Consider the following 20505-nt stretch of genomic DNA (forward strand, 5'->3'; position numbering starts at 1 on the left):
ACAAAGAGAATATTCTGTGGCAGGGGTGCCAAACTCATGTCAGAATGACCTCACGTGATGTATCATGACTTTTTTCCCTTTGCTAAACTGGGTGTGGGCGTGGCCAGCACATAGCGCATCCAATCCATGGGCCACGAGTTTGACAGCCCTGAAATCCTTTGTGCTTAACACCATGAGTTTTAGGTGTAAAGGTATAGACAGGGAGAAAATCTCACATTCATTAGCACTGATGTTTTCTAGTTGGGTAATGAAATATCTGCAAGAAAACAAGCTCAGAGAGCACCTAGCACTCCACAGATCATGCACAAATAAAAGTGATGTGGAAGATAGGTGTAGGAGCCAGAAATAGATAAGTGGCATAGTAGTTGTAGAACCACCCACCTTGAGTATGTGTTGCTAACATTTCAGACAAACGACCTCTTCTCATTTTTATCCACAACCATTAGCAGCTGATTAGGTTCCTTTCCATAAATGACTGTTAACTCAATACATCTTAAATTCGGTTAAAGGGACAGGTTGCTTTTTAAATTTATTTATTTATTTTTGCCTATGAGCTGCTTGATGCAATTTCTAGTTGATTGAAAGAACCATGTCTGTCGAGATTCTCGGTCATCCAGGTCATAGTTGTCCCAAAGGTGCTTTTTTTCAAGAGACAACTGGACTTTCTGGTTTTTCTTTGAAGCTTCTTGGATGAGAAGCAAAACGTCTTCAAAGAAAAACCAAAAGTCGAGTTGCCTCTTGAAAAAAGCACTTTTGGGACATTGAAAAAAGAGTCACAGGAGGTGAAGTTTATTTAAAAAGTACTGAGAAAGCATTGGGTTTCTGTGTTTATTCTTTTGCTTTTGGACCTTTTTCAACACCCAATTAGCCACTGGCTTCTCCCCTTAACTCCGTTTCAAAACACAAAGCACACAAACACACAAAACAGGTGTGAAAGTACCATTTCATGTGTGTTGCCTCTAAACACTTCTTTGCTAAGTTGGATGAACAAACTTGCCCCTTGCCACTGTAGAAAGTTAGCACACACCACTCTTAGAAGAATGAAATATTTTAGGAAATATTAAAAAGGCAGAATATTATATTTTCCCTAAAGGAGAAACATGTTTCTAAAGACAGAAACTCATGAGCTTCAGCTCCCTGACCCAGGTAGATATTTGGTGCCCATTGAAAAGGACTGGGCCAGCCTATCTACAAAACAAAACACCTTCAGCTCCAGGATGATGGGATTATCCTTCAGGGCAAAGCAATTCATCCACAATAGAAACTCATAACAAAGTCCCTTCATTGCCTCAGCCCAAGCTTCACTGAGATAACCTACAAAATCAGCTATGACCCCTGCATAGCCCCATGAGAGCCTGACAGCAACCAATAGAATACATGCCCTTGCCACAGGAACAGGAAGCTCAAGGGCAAGACCCAAGAGAGGATATAAATAACCCTCACTCTCTACTCCATGTGGTCAGCTGCCCAGGACTTAAAACCCATCCTGTTCATCAATAAACCATCTTTCCAATCAGCCTCCAGGTTTCCAGTGTCTTTCTCCCCACTTGGAACTGAACCAGATGGATATTTCTTCCAATATCACACAAAGAGTACACTCACTTTTTGTTGGACTGTAACAGAAATACAGACCCCGCAGCTTTTACAAATGGTGCGCTTTATTTATTGCTCCAAAATAAAAGCAAATGAGGAGGAGCGGAAGGGAGTAACCAAAGACACCCCACCCCCCGCAAAAAAAAAATTGAATTGTAAATGTTAGGGATGCAAAGGAGAGCATTTCCCAGAAACTGTCATTTGTGGGAATGTGTCAGGACTGTCCTCCTAGCTTGATAAAAGACCTACAAAGAGGAAGGATAAGTTATCTACAAAAATTGGACTAAATAATACTTTTCACCTTCTTCCAAAATACAAGACTGGCCACCAGGGAAGGGTTGATATAATAACTCAGTTTCACTATTTGGGACAAGGGAAGAGCTGGGAAGTACTATTTTTATGTCCTGCTCCATACTGATAGTAAGCGAGGGGCTTTAGGTACAATATTCTCATTTCCTATAGACCTTACGGTGTAGTAGGATGATTACTGCAATTCTATTCAGATGCTCTCATGTCCTAAAAGAGGGTTTCTTGAAGAGATGAGTTCTCTTGAACAGCTTTAGAAGTGTAGTTTCGTACATTTTGGCACTAAGGATCTTTCCTGTTGTCATACTTAAAATGAAGAGCCACACAAAACGTCAGCATCCTGAAGAAGATACAAGGCAGCCAGTGGCTTTCTGCGGTGTTAATTCAAGAGAGGCTGTCAATAAACCATTTGTATCCTGAAATACTATTTAATCCTTAAAGCAATTGTCTAATACCAGGTGGGCATATTATTTTCTTGTTAAGATACTGCGAAGTAGGAAAATGGATCTTTTCCAGACATAATTACATTACTCTCTTTTCTATCCTTCAGAGGGTACTGTAATGAATCAGGCTGCAGAACCTCCAGCTATTTTATTATTTGGGTCAGTACGTTGGACAAATGGGAAAATATACACTTTCTTCTTTTTTTAAAGGGCTGCAAAGTACAATTCAAAAATAACAAATATTGTCCTTATAAGCATATGTAAAATTAGTAATGTTCAGTGATTTGTTAACTTTAAAAGCAAAATAAAATTATCAGATGCACTTGTATCTTTTAAAAGTTATATGGATCCTAATCATTAGAGAGGAGTGTTTTATTATTAAAAGGCTTTATTCCATATCCAAACAGCCATACGAATTTCATGGGAAATCACTCCAGAGGAACTTGGATCAAAAGGTTTATTGATTATTCCTCCAAAGATTTGGGGACTATTAAAATTAATTTTTAGCAATCACAATGGTTGAACAGTCGTATTACTTATTCTGGGATGTCTTCTAGTTTTGTGTTAAGAGACAACTCTTAATACATTTGTATCTCAAATGTAAAACTAAAGTGATTCCCACAGCCATTCGGTACTGCTAAAAATATGATAAAGGGCCAATGTGGTCTAATGCAGGAGTGTCCAACCTTGGCAACTTGAAGACTTGTGGACTTCAACTCCCAGAATTCCTCAGCCAGCTTTGCTGGCTGAGGAATTCTGGGAGTTGAAGTCCACAAGTCTTCAAGTTGCCAAGGTTGGACACTCCTGGTCTAATGGTAAAAGGATTTAACAAGGATCACGGAGAACAGATCCAACTCTACCTACAGCCATGGAAGTTACCTGGATGACTTTGGGCCAGTCCCCTTCTATCATTTTTATCTTAATCCTACCACAGCGTTTTTCTAGGGAAAAATTGGAAGAGTAAGTGCTATAGAAGCCGCTTCAAGAGGAAAGGAATAGATAAACAGCCTAACAAACAAATAAGTGATGTCTGTGGGTGATTATGTTTCCAATCTAACCAAAAGCCCAAGCTTGCTTACTGAAGTTCTACCAAGCTTCTCTTTTCAAGATCTGCATCGTGTTGGTTTTATTTTATTATTCTTTTTGCTTTCAGAGAAGTGGGAGAAATATTAGAAGATTAGAGGAAGAATAACTAAAATATAAGTAGAAAACCCTTGATAGTCAGCACTACTTTGTGTGTTTATCTGGGCATTGCCCCTAGTCCTGGGGTTGTACAAACATTACACACATGCCCATCATACTGTTCCATTTTGGGGTAGGTAGTATTAGGCAAAGCATAGAACAAGAGTAAGAAGCAGTAAGAGGGCAAAGAGATTATGGTATGAGAAAGGACTAAATCTGGTAAAACGATTACATTGTTTTGTCATTGTAGGTTATTTCAACAGCACCAGGCTATAACACCCGACAATCTATTTCTGGAGGCATTGGTGTTCAGTGATTTAGAGAAAGTGTGTCTGTAACATCCCCACAAATTTGTTAAAATTGAAGCCTAGTTGCTTTCTGATTGGGCATGTTGCAGCACACAGACCTTACAAAACTCCAATGGTATATAATCTGAACAGCTGAAGTCAATGATTTTATGACCCTGCTTATATTTCTATGATTGTCTAATGTACTCCCAATTTTATGAAGGTAAATTCACCTGAAGAACATGAAACTTGCTTCCATGTTAAGGATTAGGGATCAATATCTTTTCTAATGTCTCTCAGCATTTGGCTTTTTCTGTTGCCCACATCTGTTTGCCACTGATTTTAGGATTAAATATATCTCCCAGTGGTAAGCCACATATATTGAGTTTTAGTGATCTTACTGTACAGCCTTGTTTACAGAGATACTTTTTTTTTTCCCAATGGCAGCACCATTTAGAACTCAGGCCCACTTCCTTAAAAATGGAGTGGGGGATAAAGTACGGAAGAGGGGATGAAGTCAACCCTTTCCTCCTTTTTCAACCACTAAGGGAATGATCGTTAAAATGAAGGAACAGGAAAAGTGTAACGTAATAAATAAATAGAGAAATAAAATGAACAGATAAAGCAGAATAATAACTCTGTGAGTGTGTGTGTATGTGTGTGTGTGAGAAACACATTTGGCACATTGAAGAGGGTATTTACACGGGAGAAGGGAGTGGTCCAAAGCTGAGAGTGGACAGTCAGGCAGCAACATGGAGAAGAAGAGATAAAGCTGAATTTGTGGGGTAGAAAGGATAAACTCCTTCTCTCCCCTCCATTTTCCCTTAGCCCCCTCCCAAAAACCACCTTCCGCTATTCCCTCCAAATCAGGAATCATTCTCAGTCGCTGATCTTCAGACCTTGTTGGGTTTGGGAGAAGAATGGCAGATCTTCTTAACGTCTTCTAAATGGAAACTTCGTATTCTCTGGTGTCCTGTTAAGTAGAAAGAAAGGGGGAAACATCTTAATTTAGGGACAGAATCTCACCAGCCTTTTTCCTTCACCTAACTGACTTTATACCCAAACATCAGGAGATTGTTTTTGTGCATTGTGGCAGGGTTGGTTGATCCAATGTGCCAAGTCCCACCAAAGAGGGTAAATTCAGTAAATCATTGTTAAGTAAATAAAACCAGAATTCATCTTAGCATGCTTTCCTTTTCTCTAAAGGGGGCCGTTGGTGATCACTGCTGACAGTATGTGGAGGTACAGGAGGGAGTACATGGAATCCTCGACTTATGACCACAGTTGAGCCCAACATTTCTGTTGTTGAGTGAGACATTTGTTAAGTGAGTTTTGCCCCATTCTCCGACTTTTCTTATGACCGTTGCTGTAACGGTCGTTAAGAATGCAGTTGATAAATTAGTAACCCGGCTGTTAAGTGCATCTGGCTTCCCCACCGACTTTGCTCGTCAAAAAATCTCAAACAAAGACCACATGACCTTGGGATACAGCAATGGTCATAAATATGAGTCAGTTGCCAAACATCTGAATTTTGATGCCATGATCATGGGAATGCTGCAAAGGTCGTAACCGTGAAAAATGGTCGTAAGCCACATTTTTCAGTGCCGTGATAACTTTGAATGGTCACCAAATGAACTTTTGTAAGTCAAGGACCACCTGTACTCAGAATGGTATTGAAATGGGCAAAAGTATGCCCATTTCTCCCAAACCAGTATAAATGTGGCTAAGGGAAACCCTTATGGGAGAAACGGCAGAAGATCTGTAATGAACACATCCAGGTTGCAAAATGACCACTAGATGGCAGTATGGGTAGGAGCCGCTATATTTCTTCCAAGAGATCTAATGGCTACCTCTAATTTTACAGCCCAAATCTGGGATAAATAATCTATACAGAACTGCAGCAGGATTGCAAGAGATTGAAAACAGCAGTGAGAGAGGGGGAAATGAAGAACCGGAATAAGTCAACTCTCCTTAATCAGAGCTCTTTTAAAAACAAAAAAGGGTACTATAGAACAATGGCTTGGCTGAGCCTCTGCAGCTCACCCCAGCCTCGTAGAGAGGGTTGTTGAAATCAGATTCTACAGTGATGGGGCTGTAGCTGTGAGAGCTGGAAAAGGAGAAGCCAAAGAGAGTTTTTCCTTGGAATCTGCAGGAAAGTAAAAGAAGAAGAGAGTGGATTGAAACAATCAGCATTTACCAGTTTGGAAAATCAGATTCATTTTAATGGCACAGCTCCATGGATTGTATCTTACAGAAGTAACCCAATGGAGGAGATTATATACTTTGCATTTGGATGGCTCAGGATTGGTCAACAGCATTTTCAAATGCAAAGACCTTCTCTGAGGGAATTTGATCAACCAACTGTCTGATTGGCTATTAAGCAGCTTCCTATATTCTGTGCCCATCCAACATTTCAATCACATTTTCATTTTTTTAAAAAGAAATTATTCAAGTTTATTATAAAATACAAAGAGAAACAAAGATAATAGGGGAAAGGAGGAAGATAAAGAAAAGGAGAGAGTGTGAGGTAAAAGGGGCGGGGGGAAGCGACTTCCAACTTGTTTTGGTGCAGTAAAATACAAAATTCAGTGACATTTTTGCTTTACTTATTTAGTAAGTATCAGCCAAAAGTATCACAACAAAATTAATCTAACCATCAATCACATTTTTGTCCAGATGTTGACTTTATTTTATACCTGAGACCATTCAAGGCCATTCAAAGTAACAAAACTGATAAACATTCAGTAGGATACTCTAGCTATGCTTAGTGGCAGGTATGGACAGGGGCTAATACTTTCTAGAATTCAGAGTTCCCCAACCTTTCCGGCTTTGTGGACCAGTGGGGGGCTTTCCATGGCCTGATTCCGAACAGCTCAAGCGCCAGGAGTGGGCAGTGGCCTGGGAATTGAGGACCCTGTTCTTGAAGGGGTAAAACTTTAAACTTGCTGATTTGGCAGGGTCAAAGCTCCTTCTGGCCATACATGGGGAGCTTTTATTATAACTTGATATATAAATGATCTTGGTCTTGAACTGATTATATACAATTGCAGTATCAAGTCATTTTCCTCTCTTTTAAATGTATGTTGGGAAGGCATTATATATGGTTTTAATTAAAAGCAGTGAGGTATTCATATATAACCAGATAACTCAAGTTCATGACTGGAAGGCATTTTTATGCTACAGTTTAAACTTAGAAACCGTGTCTGTGTGTGTGTCTGTGTGTGTCTGTGTCTGTGTGTAAAGGAAAAAACTGCCTTTCTGTGTAAAATGCATTTCCAATGTCACCAAGTAAACAAATTATTATAATAGTCTCCTTGCTCCTGGGAATTTGAACCGTGTAGGGTTTTCAGGTTAAAATCTTTGAAATGGAATTAAATTCCAGTTTGCTTCTATTTACAATTAAACAACATTCTCTGTCTTCTGTAGTCACATTGTAGGGGAGATGGGCTAAATAACAGATATAATAAAATAAAACAAAATAAAAAATTAAATAAATAAATAATGCAACTTAACTGGAATCAACTCACAGAGTCTAATGGCACTTAGATGCCCACTGAGTAAAGCAAACATAAATTAATTTGATACAACTCACTTCGTGTAGTAGATGTAGATGCCTCCAATCAGCAGGATGACGAGAATGATGGGGAGAAAGATTGCCAGGGCAATGTTGCCGCCTTCCATCTGGTGGGAAGGATCTGTGGTCTGGGTGACTACAAGAAGAAAGAAAAAGGTGGAATGTGTGAGGTGTGTGTATCAAACATTCCACTCTGAACTTTTCAGAATAGAATTAGAATTCTTTTATTGGTCAAGTGTGATTGGACACACAAGGAATTTGTCTTGGTGCAAATGCTCTCAGTGTACATAAAAAAAAGATACATTCGTCAAGAATCAAGAATCATCAGGTACAACACTTAATAATAGCCATAGGGTACAAAAAGCAATCAAATCATACTAGGAAACAGTCAATAAAAATAGCTAGGATACAAACAGCAAGGTTACAGTCATAAGTAGGAGGAGATGGGTGAAAGGAAGGATGGGAGGATTAATAGTAATAGTAATGCAGACTTAGTAAATAATTGGACAGTGTTGAGGGAATTATTTGTTTAGTAGAGTGATGGCAGGAAAAAACTATTCTTGTGTCTAGTTGTTCTGATATGCAGTGCTCTATAGCGTCGTTTGAGGGTAGGAGGGTTGGAGTTATGTCCAGGATGTGAGGGGTCTTGTAAATATTTTCACAGCCCTCTTTTTGACTCATGCAGTATGCAACTTTTTATTTCATTTTATTTTTCAGAATCTATAGCTCACCCCAATCACAAATGAACTAAAACAAAACCCAAAAGTATAACAATAAGGAAATTAGAATATGTCAAAAAACAAAGATAACTTGTGAAATAAAATCCAAAATAGGTGCCCACAGCTGGGTTTGAAAGGTCATTAAAAAGAAATGGGTGTAACCTGTTTCTAGAATTACAGCAAGGTGGAAGTTGCGTGTATTTCTTGGAAAAAAATATTCCATAGGATGGGAGCTACTACAGAGAAAACCAGATATGTCACCCATGGTCTTTGAGAGGAGAAGGACTCCAGGCCTTCTCTGAATGAAGGGATGAGATGGGCAGATTACATTCAGACAAGGCATTGATTGAAGTATCCTGCACCATTTTAGAGCTTCAAGTGTAATGACCAGCATGTTGAATTGGATCTGCAAGTCTATTGGCAACCAAAGCAGCCACTGTACTATAAGTGCAATTCTATTTTGGTGGGTTGTGTTGGCAAAAATCTTTCTGTTGCATTTTGTACCAGCTGCACCTTCTGGATTGTCTTCAAAGACAGCCCCATTTAGAGCACACTGCAATAGTCCTATCAATTGGACATAAGTCATGAATTTACTGTACAGGGTCTGGCACACCTGGTCCCCTTAGCTCTGACTTCCACCTGCTCTTTGAGCAGAAGAGAGGGAGGGAGGGAGGATGATAATGATAAAGACTAGAAAACCTAGAACTACGCCGCCTTCGGTCTGATCTAAGTATAGTATAGAAAATCATACATTGCAATGTCCTACCTGTCAATGAATACTTCAGCTTCAATCATAACAACACAAGAGCAAACAATAGGTACAAACTCAAGGTTAACCACACCAAACTTGACTGCAGAAAATATGACTTCAGCAACAGAGTGGTCAATGTCTGGAATACTCTACCTGACTCTGGTTTCTTCCCCAAACCCCAAAAACTTTAATCTTAGACTGTCTACTACTGACCTCACCCCTTTCCTAAGAGGTCTGCATAAGCGCACCAACGTGCCTACCGTCCCTGTCCTATTGTTTCTTTTATTTTTCTTATATGTATCCATTTCATGTATTCATAACTATGTTTATACTTACACCTGTTATCTTATAATCGCTTGACAAAATAAAATAAATAAAAAATAAAATAAAAAATCACAATGCTTGTCATCCTCCCAGAATCCCTTCCCAAGCCTCTTCCCACTCACCTTCCAGTTTCCGGTCATCCAATAACTCCTCATAGGCCACTGGTGGAGAGAAAGAGACCATTTAAAGAAAAATGTCAGGCAAACAAAGCAGAGGGTCACAAAACAGTGAGTGAAAGCCATATCCGATGGGGAAAGGGACCCCATACCTTTGCAGAGGGGGGGCTGGCTGGTCCATTGGGATGGATGTCCTGGTATGCAGGTGATTGTCACTTCTCCTATAAGCTCAAAGCCCTCATAGCAGAAGAAGCGCAGAGACTCTCCTGCTTGGTAGTGATGCTTGTAAAGAGTTTGGTACCCGTTCTCTGGAACACCGGGGTTCAGGCAAGGCTCATATTTCACTGGAAAAAGGAAATGGGGCCACAAAGAGTTTCAGGAAATGCATTTGGCATTGAGGCCACAGGTTGACTATCACTGATAGAGGAGACAGTAGAAGCCAGACCTGGACATTTTATGCCCCCTAGGTCACACCCAGCCTTTTGGCTGTCCCTGTCCGGGCCATGTGAGGTCGATCAGAAATTAGAAATCAAATGTAAATAAGATATAACCTGTATTCTTACCAGTACGGCTAATCAAAATTGTTCTTTCCTGCTTTTTTTTAATAAAGCAATAAAATTAATATGGAGCAGAATTAAATTCAGTCTGTTGTCTGTGCAAGAGGCAACTTTTTTCAAGAGGCAACTGGACTCTCTTGTTTTTCTTTGAAGATGTTTTGCTTCTCATCCAAGAAGCTTCTTCAGCTCTGACTGGATGGTGGGGAATGGAAGATCGTCCTGAAAAGCTCGAGATCTTCAGCCAACACAACATCCCTTCATGCTTTTAACCCAAGAATACACTAAGGCAGAAGCTTGTCCACCGCAACGATAAAACACCCAGACACAAACTGAGCAACCTGCAATACCATGCCATGAGACATGTGCAGATCTGTACATTGGTGAAGCAAAACAACCACTTCCTAAGTGCATGGCACCACATAGGAGAACAAACCCATCAGGAACATGATTCAGTAGTTCCTCTGCACTGAATAGCAATAGCACTTGGATTTACAGTACACACTGCTTCACGGTGCTTGAAAGCGGTTTACCGAGTCAGCACATTGCCACCAACAATCTGGGTCCTCGTTTTACCGACCTCGGAAGGATGAAAGGCTGAGTCAACCTTGAGCTGCTCAGAATTGAACTCCTGGAGTGAGCAGTGAGTTAGCCTGCAGTACTGAATTCTAATCACTGTGTCACGACTCTCTTAAAAGACAGCGGTCCACATTTTGGACAGAGAGGACCACTGGTTTGAAAGAGGGGTCAAAGGGGCCATCTATGCCAAAATTAAACAGCCCTCTCTCAGCAGAAGAGGAAGGGTGCGATGTCCTCTATTTCCAATCTACACCACGGTCCTTTCAGCACTTCTAAGAAGGCGCCTCCACATCCATTTGCATCACTCAGGTGGTCCTGATGATACAGATAAAATCCAGGTGGCCTCAACGACTCGCTCGCTAAAAGAATGGAAAGGCCTGGCTGTTTGCAAGGAGTATAAATCCTTCCATTCCCCACCATCCAGTCAGAGCTGAAGAAGCTTCTCGGATGAGAAGCGAAACGTCTGACAGTATTGACATGTCTTTAAGTAGGGATGTGGTGCAGGAGCTTAAAAGTGTTTTTATGCTGCTCAGGTCTTGGCAAGCTTGTTCTACAGGATCAGTGATATGTTTCCTGCTTCTGATATCCTTAGAGAAAGGGGCATAGTTTCCTTTCCTATTTAAACACATAAAAAATATACTGAAGTGAAGGAACCTTATTAATTAGAGAGGATCACACCAAGAAAAGTGGCAAATCCAATACAGGTAGTCCTCAACTTATGACTGTCATGGAGCCCAGCCATCATGGTTGCAAGTGATAATGGTCATAAAACATACCAAATCAAATAACCAACCCAATTTTACCACTTTTTTGTGGTGGTCATTAAGTGAGCATCGCGGTCATTAAATGAACCAAAGGTTTATAATGAATGAAGTTTTGCCAGAAACCAAAAGTCAGTGTTGATGTTTGAGAAAACTATCTTAAAACATGTCAGGGTAATGATGATTTAATAGCTGACTAGCTGCTGTAATGTTGTAATACTGTAGTTTTGTACTGATGATGCAATGGTTGCAATGAGTCAGCAGGGATATTTGACTGCTACCACTTTAAGAGGCTGTAATATAAGAGAGACCTGTGAGGGCGTATCTCTCTCTCTCTCCATGTATGCTTCCATGGTGTAGCTGGTTACTGATTGCTGTTTGTTCAAGGCCTGAATCAAAGCACTTGTACGTATATATGCTTTGTGGGATAAAACCACTATATGTAACTACAAACCTCTGTGTACTGCATTTGCTCCTGGATTGTCTCACCTAGTCACACTTTGCATACTCTAACAAAATGCAATGATGTGACTGCAGGATACTGCAAATGGCTGTAAATGTAGCCATGTTGCAGAGACCCCAAAGTTTCATCATGTGATGGGGGGAAGGGCTATCAGAACTTCAATCCAGGTTGTAAATAGACCCAGGATAGCTTCACCATAACTTTGAACAGTTGCTAAGTGACCAGTCATAAGTTGAAACCTCCCTATAGCCAATCAGACCAGCTAAACTCTTGTCAAAATGTACAGTGCTGTACTTTGCTGCTTTAAAGACCCTCCCAGTTCTAGCTCCTTCTCTCCCTCCCCTCCATTTGCCTTTTCCTTCCCCTGCTTTTACTTACAGACACACTTGGGTACTCGGTCGCTCCATTTAGGGGTGCCCGTATCCCGGTTGTAGCAGGTGAGTGTGTTGCTCCCTTCCACTACGTAGCCCTCATGACAGAAGTACTGGACATGAGAGCCAATGGAGAAATGTCGGTCTGAGACGCTCCGTTTCCCGTTGCTAATCTCTCCAGGATCAGCACAATTTATAACTTGGGGAAAGAAAAGGTGTAATTAAGTGTGAGAAGGGGCCACTGTACTTCCCTCTGGTTCTCAGTTCAGGAATCATATCTGACTATGTGGGTGCCATTCTACTCCTGGAATGTTTCAACTTTCCTTCTGAAGTGACACAAAGACTCCACAAATGATGGACCAAAAGCTATATTAGAAAATCCAAAATGGTGCATCAAAGATTTCAATAGTCCACGCTGATGTTTATTTATTATTTTAGTTATAAATAAGTGTATATACCCACCCAACTCACATATAGGCGACTCTGGACAGTTTACAAAACTAAGAAACCCTACCCTATAGGGAGAGTGCAAGATTGCAGGAGGTGAATTGGTAGGTGCACCTGCGCAAAGTGCGCATTTGGCGCGCCCACCAAGCCACGCCCACTGAACCGGTGATAAAAATCTTTGAATCCCACCACTGCACCCCACCCCATCTCTCAAGGCAGCAACCTGGGTGAAACCCCACGCCCAGAAGAATAAAATAGTTTATAGAATATTAAAAGAGGCAGAATATTGTATTTCCCCAAAGTGGAAACGGAGAAAAATCTTAACAAAGATTTTTGCCCCAACAGCCTCCAACAGATACCTGAAGTCTTTACAGATGGATATTTTGTGCCCATTAAAAAAGACTGGGCCAATCAATTCACATATAAAACACCTTCAAAGATTGGTGGGGTTAAGGACAGGACATAATCTATCATGTCCTACATAGGATTAACCCACCACCAATCAAATAATAAAAGCACACAAACAAAACTCAAAATTAAAAAATATTGCAAACTATATAAAAATCCTTGCATTCATCAAGGTAATTTGTCAGCTGTCCCAGAACTGCATGCTGTTGTTGGTTTTGGAAAGAGTCCTTCTTTCCAATCAGCCCCCATTTTATTTCCAGCACCTTTCTCCTAGCTTGGAACCGGACCGGATTTTTCTTCCAACAAACCCAGGATACATAATGCTTTTTATGTCCAAAATGTTCTTCCTTCAACAAAATTTTGTCTATTCCCCACTGCCCCACACAATAGGCTCCACATAGCTGGCAACACAAAAATTGAGAATCACACAGATTCAAGAAAGGCATTTTTAATGCTAGTTGGTATAATGTTAATTATGATAACGACAACCTAATCTTGAAAAATGAAAAAGTAAGCTTCTAGTCAAAGTGGAAGCTCACTCTGAAGGTTGTCTTCCCACAGGCCCCACTTCTGGGTTGTGTGTCTCTCCCCATGCCCACTAAACTCCTCCCCTTTTTGCACCTGTCCCCCATTGTCTTTCACACTTCCTTCTTCGTGCTTAGATAAATCCTACTGTGGAGTATTCTTACCACCTATTTTAGCATCAGGAAGACTTACTCTTCTGACAAGTAGGCGGGCTGTTGCTCCATGATAGGTCCCACTGGCAGGTGAGAATGTCGGAGCCCACAATGTCATAGCCTGGCTCACATTGGTAGGTTACGACTGTGCCACGGATAACAGCGGTATGAGAAGCCGTGCACCAACCAAACTCCACCTCTGGCAGCTCAGGACAAGTGTCATTTTGTGGAACCTCTGTGAAGAGAGGAGAGAAGGGGAGGGGAGGGGAGAGAGGAGGGGAGGGCAGGGGAGGATAGGATGTAAGGACTACATTCTGCCAGGCACTGCCCTGCCTAATAGAAGATAATATTTGTAGTTCAAGGTTGAACTCCGGGGCCTTTTTGTTACTCTCTGAACTTGTCTGTTTTCTTCCAGGTATTTCATTACCAAACTAAGTAACCTCATTAGTGTACTGTCCCATCTCTCCTCACCAAATTTCATTTCTGTTTTCCCACTTTTCCATTTCATGTCAGGAGTTTGTCTCTGTAAGCAACTCATACAATCGAATTGTTAGAAAGGACCAACAGCCCTGCTCAGAAATACAAATTAAAGGCTCCCCAACTAACACCCAGTTGCACGGTTACAAGAATACTCCTATGACACATACTCTGTGTTTAAACTTTATACTGTCCTTCAGAATGGCATTTAAGCAACACTTCTGTCCCTTTTCTTCTTCTTCAATCTATTGCTGCCAAAATTACAACTGGGCAAAAATATCGCTGCTGTTTTATTCAGCTGTATTTGAGCGCTTTCCTTTGCCTTCTCCTGTTTCTGATCTGAAACAAATGCACCGTACAAACGTTCCCATCCATTCTCAGCCCAAGAAGCTTCTGAAAATCTTTTTGAAGATAGGATAACTTCTTAAACCATCTTCATAGGATGTGTCAGCAGGCATCATTTTACACCAACTTTTCTCTCTCCCCCTCCCTCTCCCTCCCTCTCTCTTTTTCTCCCTCCCTCTCTCTTTCTCTCCCTCTTCCTCTCTCCCCTCCCTCCCCCTCCTTCCCTGTCCTTCTCTCTCTTTCTCTCTCCCACTTTCCCACTCTCTCACCTCCCTCTCCCTCCCTCTCTCTTTTTCTCCCTCCCTCTCTCTTTCTCTCCCTCTTCCTCTCTCCCCTCCCTCCCTCCTTCCCTGTCCTTCTCTCTCCTTCTCTCTCCCACTTTCCCACTCTCTCACCTCCTCTCTCCTCTCTCTCTTTTTTCTCTCTCCCTCTCTTTTCTCTTCCTTCCCTCTCCCTCCTCTCCCCGTTTACCCCAAGCATATCAATCATAGCCTTTTCTCATACCCTTATAGCGCACCAGGAACCCCTGGCTGAGACCGAAAAGGGGGTCACCCGGGTCCGACTGGAACTGCAGGGTGACTGCTGGGCCTGAAGAATAAATGCTGAACCGAGGATGGGGACCAAGGTACTGGCCGAGGATCCGAGCAGTTAAGTCTCCTCCATCGAAAACAGTCAACACATCAGATTTGCGGATGTTGAGGCTAGCAGGGGAATTGGGAAGAAGGAGAAGACAAAGAGGAAGGACCGTTGAAAGAGGAAAAGGAAAGTGAAGGAGTCCACAACCTATTTTTGTTATTTCATGCATCCAAAGTGAAGGGCAAGTGAGTGCCGAGACTCAAGCATGGATGGGAAGCATGGAGTTTTCTTCAACCAGTAAGTAAAATTGGAACCTCTAAGTGGGAAAAAGTATTAATACAGAGGTCAAGCTGAGTCCACGCCAAGATGATTCTGAATTAGTGCTTTGGATCTAAAAGGATCCCCAGAAGGGGAACAGATGTCAATAATATTAGAAGGTAGGTGCATTGGCTTGCACTTTTCTTTCATGCGTATGATATACATTAAAAAGAAATGATTTCAATTGCCTGTCACATCCTCCATTCTGACACTGTGGTGGAATGTAGACTGGAGTCCCAGGAGGGAATTCAGACTACATTCCACTACAGTCTCAGAATGGGCTGTGAGGGAATGTCAGGGATGACATAGAAGGGGGGAGCTGCCTCCCCGAGAGCAAAAAGGCAGCGCAGCTTATAATATCTGGTGGGCAAGAAGAGGGAAAGGATGGTCCCTCTCTAGCAGTTTGCAGAGTATATCTGTAGTTATCTGTATATCTGTAGTTATGCAGATAGTTGCTTTAGTCTGGAAAATTTTGCCTGTAGGTGAACAACAATGAAGGAACTACTTGGAAGTAATTCCCTGTGTTGTTCTTCACACACACACACACACATTCGCCATTGTAGATGCCTGCTATTTTGACATCACGTATGCAAGCTTTCTTTTCAGGCTTCAAGATCTCCTACATCAATTGCTGTATTAACTTTAATAAGTGGATTTCTTAAAGCAGCAACAAGCAGGTTTTTTTTCAGGCCTAGTCTTTATTAAGGTTCAATGTAACTTGTAAGAGCATTTTCACGAACCATATGTTTTGGAAAATGGAAGAGCATTTTCATAATCTCACTTTATTGAAAACATGATGGGAATCATACTCAGAGCATCTAAGAGGAAGTGTTTCTGTTTTATCATTGGACAGAGACTGGTCACACTGATAGACAATCTTCCTCTGGATAATCTATTGCCCCTCCTAGTCCTATTACATTTTTTCATTGACATTTAAGTGCCATCAGCCATAGTATCTTCTCAACTATCTGAAAGGGTTGCAGGTTAGATGCTACTTTGCTGTGGATCTCCTCCAACCTGAATGAAGAGTTTTAGCCAGTAGTTATGTGGGAAGCACCATTAAGCCTGTAGTCACCACAGGCACAGCCAGTGATATTAGAGAAACCTGGATCAGAGTAAGCAGCCATACTGGATTGTATGGAGAAAAACAAGTTCAGACAAAACCATGCTAAGATGTGTGCTCTTCGTGTGTAAATAGCTTGGCTTCTTGGAAACATAAATTCTGCTGTTTTTTCTAGATAGGACTGTGCTCCCTCTCCCCATCCTATAGAAGAGACCCTTGGGGGATCCTCTTGGATACAAAGCTCTGTTTGAACATGTTCAGTTGGTGTACCAGATAGGCTCCTACTTGGACAAGGAAACCTTAGCCAAAGCAACCTCCTATCACCTGACCATATTCCTATAATGGACGACTGCTTTTGAAGACAACTCGGAAACTCCAAGTGGTATACTACCTAGAATCTGAAGATTGTTGAGGGATAACAAACAAATACATTATATCTAGTGCCTAACCACATGTAAATGCATAAAATTCTTCAGGATTTTAAAGAAATATTGCCATACTGATGTTACCGTGATTTGTGGAGAACTTTCTAACTCTTGAGTGTATATCTCTTGACTTAACAGCTCTCTAGAATGATTCTGTTGTTATATGGCTGTGGACACATGTATGGATTCAATTTGTTGCTTTGGACAAGCTTTCTTGTGCTTCTAAATTTTTAAAATCATTGAGGGGGAAATGATTCTAAAACGGGACTTAAATAATCCCTTCCTTCTGTTCTGGGTCATCTATTGTCACTTTAGCTGAACTTTGACAGGTCTATGCAAGAGAAAATAGTTAAGTCTAACAGCATAAATACTAGATTAAACATAGCCCTCTCTTTCTTGCACCGAAGATTTAAAATGTTTCACCATCTAGATGCTTCCTTCCATAAATATAAGGAACTTGTTGTATCATTCTGGTTGATGACCTCTAAGTAGGAATCCTATTTGTCACAGCAGATGATCTTCAAAGTACATAGACATCTTTCCATGAATCGATGGAATGAATGATTTCAACAATCAGTCTAATGATGGAAGATGGTTTCAGGGACCATGCGGACACAGCGGTTTGGTTGAGTTGGGAGGCCTCCCTCAAGAAAATGGAATGGTATTGATGGTGGCAGTAGCAGAAGTACCTACATCTCAATGTCTAGCAGCACCCTCTTCTCCTCCTGCACCCGGATGCCCCATACGCAGTCTTGACCTTTTCCATAAGACTGGGGCCAGTCAGGAGAAAGTACAACACCTGTTGGCTCAGAGAGCTCCCCACCACACAATGCTGGAGAGAAAAGATGCATAATCAGGAGAAGACTATAGCTTGAATGAAGCAGTGCACCTACTCAGTCAGTTTAAACCAATTTCTTTTGGTACTAATAAAGGAGAATATTTGTAGTTTGGGGTTAAATGAGGGGTCCTTGGCGCTCTCTGAGCTTGGTTATTTTCTTGCAGATGTTTCATTACCCAAACTAGGTACAGTGGTACCTTGGTACTCAACTGCTTTGAAACACAATCCAATTTGGTACTCAATGCATTATGAAATGAAAATTTTGTTTGGTACACAACGCACAAGCTAGAACTCATCGATGCTGGTTGCCTTATGATTGTCTGCATTATTCCGTATGGGAAAAATTCATTTAGTACTCATTGTGCCTCCTGGAACCAATTAACAATAAGTACTAAGGTACCACTCTAACACCATCCGAGCTCTGCTGATGTAACCTAGTTTGGGTAATGAAACGTCTGCAAGTAAACAACGAAGCTCAGAGAGCACCACTTTCTTTTGGATTATGAAAAAAGCAATAAGGGAAGGCAAATCGAACAGTCCCTTCACCTCCTGACCCTCCCCAGACACACACCGTGCTCTGCCCTAGAATTCAAGAGAGATAAAATGTGCCTCTCAGCAAAGATAGTGACAGCCATCTTTCTTCATCTCTGCATTGTAATGCTTTCTGGTTCTCCTCTTTCCCTCTTCCTGTGACTCTATCAAAATAACCCAATAATCAAATATGAAAATTGGATTCTAGGTCATGACACCAACTAGCTGTGAAGAAATGTTACTGCAGGGGTAAGGAAGAGAATATTGGAGTTACCATGACATTTCTTTTCTACAGAGATGGAGGATATATTGAAAACTGGATAGTTCTTTCGACTTGCTCCAAAAAGCAGGACTAAAAGATTATAGCAATAAAGCTATCCCGCCCTTCCACTTAAGGGAGTGAATAGGATCTCCAGAGAAAATGCAAAAGACAAAACGGATAGAATAAGAAAGGCAAGGAAGTAAAGGCAGGGGTGGGATTCTACTGTTTTGGACCGGTTCAGTAGAATTGGTTGTTACGATTCTGCACAGTTTGGAGAACCGGCAAATCGTGCCCCTGGCTGGCCCCGCCCTTCTCCACCCAACCCCCCCCGCCCAGTCAGTCCTTATCATGCATGCACGACATTGCTGACTGCATTCTCTCCCACCCACCCTGCCCTGCCCCATATCCTTACCATATTTCTTTTTTTTCTCCTCCCAACCATCAGCTGTTCCAACGATCAGCTGTGCTGGGATCTCCCTCGCTGTCTTACTGCTTCACCCAGGAGGCTTCCCTGAGGCCCAGGAGGCAAAAAGGGGTGCACGGGGGGTGCTGCATGTTCCCCCCGTGCTCCATTTTTTGCCTTTTGGGCCTCAGGGAAGCCTTCTGGGAGCAAAAACAGCCTCCCAGGAGGCTTCCCTGAGGCCCAGGAGACAACAAAAAAGGAGCGCGAGGGTTCTGCAAAAAAAGAAGCCACGCCTACCCAGTCATGTGGCCACTCTCACCTAGCCACACCCACAGAACCGGTAATAAAAATATTTGCATCCCACCCCTGAGTAAAGGATATCTTCAATCTACAGTAGAGAAGGGGACTCTCAATGTTTCATTTTCTTTCACTGGAATAGAGTAACCTGAAAACTGGGACATACGTAAAAATAAGTTCCTGGGAGGATTGGGGATACAATTCTCCTCTTTCCCTCTTCCTGTGACTCTAGGACTCGCAGAACTATTTTGACAATATAGGAAAAAGAAATCCATGTTGTAAGTCTGCATAGGGAACTCAAAAGAGTCACAAAACAAAGGCCTAAAAACAAAATCCAGTCACTTGGCCCACAGAACAGAAATACGTCAAGAAATATCTTGACAAAAGAACCTACCTCTGCCCCATGATGAAAGTCAAATGAAAGTCAACTAAGCCAATTTAAGAGATAAAACACTGCGACGTTGATTCGTATCTCCTGCCAAATCCCATATAAATCACTGGGATCCTTCCAAGTTTGTACTTCTAATTCAGAAGACTGGGATGAATGTCAAATATGGTTGTGAAGAAAAGAAATGGCAAATTTATAATGCATTTCCACAGATCAGCCCCTGGCAATTCAGTCTAACTCTTGTGAGCTCCCCATAAGGAAAACGGTATTTAAATGTCTTGAAAATGAAGACAGTGGAGGGGAGTTGATGTTTTCTGAACATGAGATTGAGAAGGTTGTATCATTCTCTCATCCCAATCAAATCTGATGTAGTGACTAGACATTGAGAAGTTCCCATTTTCCTTCCACTAAACTGAGGAAGGCCCGTATCCACTCTTGCAAGTAGAAGAGAATGCTTCATTTTCTGACCCTCACAATGGCAAGAGTTGAGGTGCTGGGCTGAGGCATAACGGCACTGTATCGAACGAGCATCACATGGGAAGTCCTCCAATGATGGACATCAAAACCCAGCAATGGTTGCCTGCTGTGTCCAAATCCAGAATTCCTCGACTGAAGTGCTCTCATGATGGGTGATAGGGGGAATCAGCTGCCTACTCGTGCCAGGCTCTACCTAGTCCTAGTTCCTCAGCTTCCCGAAGGAGAGAATGTGGACCTTCCAGAGAGGCACGTGGCTCATAGCTGGAACTGTAATGGAGGGAAGAAGATCTCCTTCCTGAAGAATCACGCCTCCTCCCAGTGTCCACTTGTCCCTCAGCCATTAAAGAAAAGACCTGAACTGGAATTAGCAGAAAGGTAACGTGGAAAGACAAATGGTGTTGTTTCTCGTTCTAGGAATTTCTAGAAATATTTCAGTCCTGCCTACTGGAGCAAGTAGAAGGTGGAACCTAGCCATTCTTTCTGACACTGCTGGAGTTCAGCAATACCTGAAGGATCTGCTCTATTGGGGTGGAGGGGTGGGGGGGGCAAA

The 20505-nt window shown here is 41.7% G+C and overlaps 1 protein-coding gene across 3 annotated transcripts in view; it reads right to left on the reverse strand.

The window, feature by feature from the left end:
- Positions 1–2476: 2476 nt before the first annotated feature.
- Positions 2477–20505, reverse strand: part of SEZ6L2 (seizure related 6 homolog like 2) — a 36352-nt gene continuing 18323 nt past the window's right edge. For 2 of the 3 annotated variants that reach the window (XM_087918301.1, XM_026712038.2), the window contains 9 exons: positions 17453–17591; positions 14882–15078; positions 13596–13790; positions 12031–12222; positions 9448–9639; positions 9302–9340; positions 7404–7521; positions 5855–5957; positions 4577–4784 (listed from right to left, as the gene is read on the reverse strand). In XM_087918301.1, coding sequence (XP_087774427.1) covers positions 4755–4784; positions 5855–5957; positions 7404–7521; positions 9302–9340; positions 9448–9639; positions 12031–12222; positions 13596–13790; positions 14882–15078; positions 17453–17591 — 1205 coding nt within the window. In that variant the 3' untranslated portion in view covers positions 4577–4754. Of the gene's footprint in view, positions 4785–5854; positions 5958–7403; positions 7522–9301; positions 9341–9447; positions 9640–12030; positions 12223–13595; positions 13791–14881; positions 15079–17452; positions 17592–20505 lie in introns of all 3 variants that reach the window. The other variant, XM_087918302.1, reaches the window with a different exon arrangement.

This window comes from Pseudonaja textilis, chromosome Z (genome assembly GCF_049901715.1).
Source record: "Pseudonaja textilis isolate UNSWEBS1 chromosome Z, rPseTex1.2, whole genome shotgun sequence".
In the NCBI taxonomy this organism is placed as follows: Eukaryota; Metazoa; Chordata; class Lepidosauria; order Squamata; family Elapidae; genus Pseudonaja; species Pseudonaja textilis.